General features: G+C 36.8%; 1 protein-coding gene across 1 annotated transcript in view; it reads left to right on the top strand.

The window, feature by feature from the left end:
- calcrla (calcitonin receptor-like a) overlaps positions 1-7,344 on the top strand; it is a 29,525-nt gene extending 22,181 nt beyond the window's left edge. The window contains exons 11-13 of the mRNA XM_024286839.2: positions 1,030-1,248; positions 1,595-1,636; positions 3,229-7,344. Coding sequence (XP_024142607.1) covers positions 1,030-1,248; positions 1,595-1,636; positions 3,229-3,453 — 486 coding nt within the window. The 3' untranslated portion in view covers positions 3,454-7,344. The remainder of the gene's footprint in view (positions 1-1,029; positions 1,249-1,594; positions 1,637-3,228) is intronic.
- The last annotated feature ends 416 nt before the right edge of the window (positions 7,345-7,760 follow it).

The raw sequence follows: 7,760 nt of genomic DNA, 5'->3' as shown, positions 1-7,760 counted from the left end.
TGCGCACATAAGTCGCACTGGACTATAAGTCGCAGGGACATTCAATCTATGAAAAAAACCGCGACTTATAGTCCGGAAAATACGGTACTTACATTTAAATATAAACTTCTGTGGTTCAGAGCTCGCCCTAAAATTGTCCCTTCAAATGGAGGGGAAGGGAGAAGGGAAGAATTCAGATTGGGCCGTACACTCATTTAAAACTGAATGTGAAGTTGTAGTAAAAAGAAGAACATGTGTGAAAAATGTGTATGATTTAAGCTTGTATGTTTTGGCACATATTTACCTTCATACCAGTACAAAATCTTAAGCTACCGCCCTGCCTTTTAATCATGATTTTTTTGCAGATTACATGATTTTAAAAAGTGTGTTGCCTCCTTCATAATTAACATTAAGTCATGAGTCATTAAGCTAAAAGTAAATAAAATTTGAACTTTAAAATGAGCTAATGAAGTAAGTAGCCTTTGCTTCAGTGACTTAGCAAATAGCTGTTTGGATAGTTTAATGCTAGATTTAATAGTTATGATGCCATTCAACTTCGAATTATTCCTCATTTTAAGACAAATGTAAGTGGGGAATATGTGTAACAATCAAATTAAAAACACAGACTTTTTCTATTTAAATATTTTGTCTAAATTTCAGAAGAAGTTAATACAACTGTAAATTTTGACATTTTTAGTTTTGTGATGGAAAACTGGTGATGTGTTTAAAAATAATCCTTTCCCAGCCAAGAATACATATTCAAGCTACCACTTGAAAAGGCTATGTTGATGTGAATATATTCTGGCTTCCATGTTCAAAACTCCCGCATGTACAGTAACTACACAAGTTTTATTTCAGTTCTCGGGCTCTAAAAACCCAAAACTTTGATCGATCAGACACTTGGATTTTGTAGTGACGTATGGATGGCGAACCTTTTCATTCACTTGGCAACTGAAGAAATGAATATAGATGGAATAATATTCACCACAACTATTTTTTCACCCCAAAAGATGGAAACTTGAAGCTGACGCCTTGATTTGCTCTCTTCAGGTCAACGTCTTTTTCCTGCTAAACATAGTGAGGGTTCTCATCACGAAGCTGAAGGTAACCCACCAGGCGGAGTCCAGCCTCTACATGAAGGCAGTGCGGGCAACCCTCATCCTGGTCCCTCTTCTGGGGATCCAGTACGTCCTGCTTCCCTACAAGCCGGGTGGACGGGTCTCCTCTGAAATCTACGACTACATCATGCACATACTGATGCACTACCAGGTGAGTGATCAGTGTGCTCTTAGAGCTTATTGAAGCTTGTAATTCTAAAGTCCTGCATTGGAAGATTTGGTGATTTTTACCATCACAGGATCGGCGCCAGCTTGCTTTAGCATTTTAGTTAAACCCGAGCATTGTCAGACGCCTCTGCAGAGGCTTTGTTTAAGCCGCAGTGCAGAGAGGAGGGAAAGCAGAACCCATCGCAACTGAAGGAGGCTAGAATGTAGACAACACATCTGATCGTATTGAGTTATTGTGCCGCAAGCACTGTGGAACTTCTTTTTTTTAGTAAAATATATTAGTTTAAGTTTAAAACAACCAAGTTTCAACCGTCTCATTTTCCTTTCAGGGTTTGCTTGTGGCCACCATCTTCTGCTTTTTCAATGGAGAAGTAAGTTTGGCTTTTCTGTCATTCTTATCGAGTGCTTTCTCTCATTCATCACCAACAAGCAAACTCATTACACAAACTTGTTGTCTTAACTAAAAATTAAACATTTCCCACAAATATACTGATGACCTAATGGCATTTATTTAGATCTAAAAAGAAACACAAGGGTTCTGATAACATTTCTGGCAATAGAGTTCCTTTGTTCATCGCGGAGGTTACGTTCAAGAAACAACAAACGATAAGTGAAAAATGCAAAGTTTCCACTCACTACACACTTTTTACACACTTTTCTCAGATAGATATGAACACTTTTTTTCTCTTGTTTAAACTCTCAAACTTTCCTCCAGATTGGCAAATGTGCCCATAGAGGACATTTCTATTTATCTCCTAACCACTGTATACACCTAAATTCATCCCTTTTAGTGCCTACAGAGGACATTCAGAGCTTTTCACTTATACCAAATGTAAACCAGTGGGACTCTAATTGTAGTTTTTAGGAGATTTAGAAAATTTGACTGAACGTTTTTTTTTTTTCCTCTAATAGTCAGGAGGGTATTAAAGAATGAAACCACAGATGTTATAAACGGAGATAAGTGTCTTTAAAAAAATATTTATTTTTCCTCAGGAAAAAAAATCAATAAATCTTGTTTGTAATCTCATCCTCTGTGGTTACAAGACAGAACATTTCATTAACAGGATCATAGTTTTGAACTCTGTGACTCCAAATGACTCTCAGTGCTTTTGGGGCTTGTTGGATCCCTGTTTTAAATCATATATATATCCCCATTTCTCATGTTCTTAAATGTTGCAGAATGATGCAGAAGGTGTTTGCTGGTTTGTGCTCTTACTTTTTAACTCTGCCAAACAAAACAGCCTGAATTTTCTGCTTTCTGTCTCCAGCGTGGCCTTTGCACATAATTCCTGTTTGTACAACCAGCAGGACAGTTTTAATAAAAACTCTGTTAGAACAGGAAAAATCCTCTCCACTACCCAGCAGTGACTTTGAAAAGTTATACTGGGTTTTTGTCTTTTAAAAAACAGTCTTAAAACAAAAAAAAGGGTTTTTGATTTTAGCTAAATCATGCATAATCATGACTAATATATTAATGAGAACAATTTTACAATAGAAAGAAATATAGCTGTGGGACTTTAGGACTTTTAAGTGCATCTTGTAGTGTGCAAAATACTGTATGATTATGTTTTTAGCCCAAAAAAAGGTATTTTCTAGGATAGTTTCTGTGAGTAGTCAAAATTTGTGTCTGAATTGTGGGCGAGGTCATGTGCAACGAGTTTAGGGCAGGGAGCTTGAGGCCCGCCCACCGTATTTTCTACGTAACAAAAATGTCCTTTTTTTATACTATATTTTTTGTCTACTCCAGATTCACAATGATTTGAATAAAAAATACTCTAAAAATACAATTTTAAGCTGAATTTTCTCAATATATGTTTGTCACAGAAATACCACAGGAAAATTTTAATAACACAAAAAACATCTAAGATAAAATTTATAATAAAGCAAATTTACAGATTTTCATTTATTTTGCTTGCTGTGTAAAAAAAAGCGAATTAAAGCACACTGCGTCTCTTTCGCTCAGGTCCAAGCGGTTCTGAGGCGGCACTGGAACCAGTACAACATCCAGTTTGGCAGCAGCATAGGGAACCACTCGGACGCCCTCCGCTCCGCGTCCTACACAGCCTCCTCCATCACAGAGGTCCAGGGCTGCTACTCCATCGACGGCCACACGGAACACATGAACGGCAAGAGCTGCCACGACACGGAGCGCGCATCCATGTTGAAGTCAGACAGCCCGTTCGCCTGAGGGCTTTCTCGCTGAACTTAGTCCACACTTCCATCCCTCTGAGAAGCTGTGGCGTGTTTTGGGGCGACTGTGGACACTCCTCCTCTGTATTTATACAAAACCAGAGTGGAAACAAAAGAAGGATCGTATTGGAAGCTCGACGCTTCCATTACATTGATGATTTCCTGAAAGTGAAAGGTGAGCTCCTTATCCCAATAATGGGATTATCCCAGCATTGTAAACTATTTTTTTCCCTCGACAACTATGTCTGTGACTGAATGAATTATTAGTAAATGCTCATTTATTCCTTTTTTTCACGTGATTTTGTGCACAAACCAGCCTTTTGGATACACTGTGAACTCTTTCTGACACGGTTTTGCCAAACTAAGAGTAAATTGCCTTCCTCCCCATTTTTTTCTTCATATTTAAAAATATATATATAAAAAAAGGGAAATAGCCAAGAGGTGTGATGTAATATATGATTATTCTTTTTATATACTGTATATTTAAAACCTAATTTATCTCAAGTCTTGTGCATTAAATAACAGAATAGCACAAGTGTTTATAAAAATAGGACACTTTTATTAACATTTACACATTTAAAACCTAATGTGACTTTTTTTCTCAGTAATCACACACAAACTGTCCTTATGGCACATAATTAAGATGTTTCGGAGCTGGATCGTGTCCACTTGCTTTGATCCAAGCAGCCAAAGAGACGCTCTCGATCTTCTTTGGAACGAAACATGCTGACACTTAAATACCAGTGGGGAATTGTGGGAAGATTTGACTGCAAGAGAAGAAGTACAGGCTTTACACTGAATGAAGGCAGACAAAAGCAGCGATATTTATCACTGAAGTCAAAAGTTTTACCATATGAAACATATGGTTGTGTTTTAAAACATCAAGCATCAGGAAATACTCATCACTTGTGCATATTGTAGAATGTCACCCTAATGTTTGAAGTGGTGGTGTTTTTTTCTTTTACATTTCTTTGTCAATTGAATATTCCGGCAGATCATCTGTTTTCACCTTAGCAACACATAAAGACCAGCCCTTAGACTTCCGGATTGAAGCTCATTCATTTCGAGGTCACCTTTTCAAATTGACAAAAAATATCTATTTTTTAAATTTGCTCCAAAATTCTCCAACAATACGAAAATATGCTTCTGGTTTCAAAACTAATTCTCGTCCTTGTGACTAACATCTATAATCGATTTAGAAAATTGTAAATTACGTTCAATTTTAATTAACTCTGTAGTTTTATATAAATTTGTCTTTAAGAATCCCCTTTTTATTGGCAGGTGACCATCTTTTGCTAAGCTCTACGACCATTTCTTGTTTCCAATCATTGACTGTATAAGAGAACTGGACCTAGTATGACATTACCTAAAGGAAACGGTTTTCTTCTGGCTCAAACAAAAGGAAGCCGCCGTTTTTTTATGATACTGACACCGTCATGTTGGAACGTGTCGGTAAGCTGTGATTGGTCTGAGTCGGTCTGAGCCGACGTTTCCATGACAACCACTCTCGCCAATCAGGGTTGAGCTGGTTTGAAGGCCACACCCATTCCACTTAAAAGCGAGCTTGGGAGAACCAATCGAACACATTCGATGTGAGGTCGTATACTTTAACTGATGCATCTGATTGGTCAGTTTATAGCTTGAATAACTTCTATTATCATGGGATTATCAAGAACGTTGAAAATGGTAACAGAACAAGAATAGTAATTCTGACAAATAGAATGAGTATTAGTTGTTTATTTCTCAATAGAAGTCTATGGGATTTTGGCTTCTTGTTGCCATTGGGCACTTCCTGTTTGGAACACAAGAGAGGGAGGAGTGATTCAGTCCAGTTCTAATATACAGTCAATTGTTTCAGCATCTATATATTCCTCTTGCCTGCATGCAAATAAAAAAATCAATACACTACAAATCAAAATGTCATGTTAAACCTTCACTTATTTACAGTCGATTTTATACCATGACTCATGACATATACAGGCTCTCCATATGTTGAGGCCTTTAATTTGTATTATGCGGCACATGTCAGGTTACAAGAAGCACAGCAGGTGAGCGCCTCTCAACACTCGGAAAGGAACGCATCACAACATGGTCAAAGCACACGGTGGCTAGCAAGGAAGATTTAACTGTTGACCTCAGTCCAGGTGACTCATCCCATCCTCACGCCGTCATATCAGTAACACACCAGTGATTTACCTCCAACATGCCCTGCTTTTCTCCACAAATACCAGAGTCAACAGTGCGCTGCTTGGCAACGAGGACTCAGGATGCAAATAGCATCCTTATAGCTGTGGAAAAATACCAAACACGTATATGTGCGTCACCTGCATGTGCCGGCTTTAAGAAGGGCTAGCGTCTTGTGCAACCGGTGCAGAAACACCGTTTGTTGAGAGTTTCCAAGTGTCCATTTCTTACATCTCAGGATATTTTTTTTTAATCAAATTTTTAATAATCTTTTTACGAATCAAACTAAAAATTATTTACTTTTCACATAGCATTGAATTGAAACAATTACCTACTGACAGAGAGAATTTAACAAACAAAAAAGAAAAAGTATTTTAAATTATTAATTAAAATTAACAACTCCTTTTTTCAACATACATGAGTCTAAAGATGAATTGGTCCTTTTGAGCTGCAGTATGAGTCCTTACACATTGACTTTGTGTGCTAAAATCTTAAATCTTAAACTGTTTTTAGTGTTCTAACATGTTCCTGTAATATTTATCTTATGGTGGAAGACAAATATCAAGAAAATTAAGCTCAAAATTGTATTTTTGGGTATTTCTTTATTCAAATCGTTGTGAATCAGGTGCACAAAAAATGTAAATTTCACAATTCAGAGGAAAATCTCAAACGAAATACTGCTGCTCTGCAGAAACTAGTCCTAGAAAACAACATTTTGATTTGGGCTAAAAATGATATAATCAATGCTAGCAGAAAATGATCAGAGTGGGTCTTTGTGAATGACATCTCAAATGATACAGATGCTCTGCATTTACTCTTATTATTTAGCAAAAAAAATTTATATATCTGCTTTAGCATATTTTCAATGATGCTGGAAACACGATCTATCAGCCGGTGTAAATAGTTTTGTGAATGCACAGAAGTTGAACTCGTAGGAGAATGCGTGCATGATTTATGCATTCGGTTTCTAAATGGACCCAGAAGCCATCAGCTGCACTTTCAGGTGTTTTAGAAAAAGGGTGGCGTTGCTCATCAGCGAAGCCATTTCGAACTGGATCTGTGTCCCGCTTTATCAAGTGTCACCGCCACTTCTAGACCCTTACACGTATGTGTGTCCTCCGCTTTTCCTGTGTTCAACAGCATGAAGTGGTTGCCTGGTTTCTGATGAACACAACGGCCTCAGAGTCCCTCTGTTATTGATATAACTGTGATCAACGAAAGCATTTGATTCCTAACGGAGCTTAAACAGAATGAATGAACTTTTATGTTTTGTATGTTCTTTTTCAAAATAAAAGCATTTTTTTTATGTCAGTGAACTGCGACAGCTCAAACCTGCAGTTTCTGCCCTTTTATGTCATGAAATGATTTCTGCACACAAGCAGAATCATAGTCTTTGATGGAAGTTATCTATAATACATCCCGACAGCTCTTCATGAAGTCCTTAATGTCCTAGTAAATGTTGTATGGAAAATAAAAGCATTTACAGTGTCTGTGATTTGTATTTATCATGTGGTTAACTTTGACACGTTGACTCCACACTGCTGTTTGAATGTACAAAAAAATAAGGTAAAAGTTTTGTTTTAACTTTCGGGATGTGAAGAAATATATATACTGTACTTATAATGTCTCTTTTTTATTATCTGTGAATCAGACAATGTTGCTATCTTGTGTGTAGTTGCATACCAATACAGTATAGCACAGAAAATGTCTTCAGTTTCACTTTATTTTTCTCTCTATTTTTATCTATTTATCCTCTTTTCTTTTTTAAGAAACAAAGGTTTCACTTTTTATTTTGAGTACCCCGATTTTTTACTTTTTAAGATCCCAGTTTGGATGGAGAATAGATGTAAAAAACAATGTTTTTGTTCCCAATAAGCTCCTCTTTAGCTGCACTGGACTGTTGTGATAAAAAACATCTGCCTCTTGAGCGAAAATCCCCACATTTATTATCAAATTTATCAAACAAATATTTTTTATATTTTTATTTCCCAAATTCCTTTATTTGAGGAAAAGTACACAACAGTCCTGACTATCAAAAACATACAAATTATTTTATTGCTTTCCAATTTTCATCAGTTTACTGATAAAAGCGCAAGATATTCCGCAACATGAGATCATGGG

Source organism: Oryzias melastigma, linkage group LG21, assembly GCF_002922805.2.
Source record: "Oryzias melastigma strain HK-1 linkage group LG21, ASM292280v2, whole genome shotgun sequence".
Lineage (NCBI taxonomy): Eukaryota > Metazoa > Chordata > Actinopteri > Beloniformes > Adrianichthyidae > Oryzias > Oryzias melastigma.
Note: the sequence above shows the minus strand (reverse complement) of the source record. Positions and strands in the feature narration are given on the sequence as shown.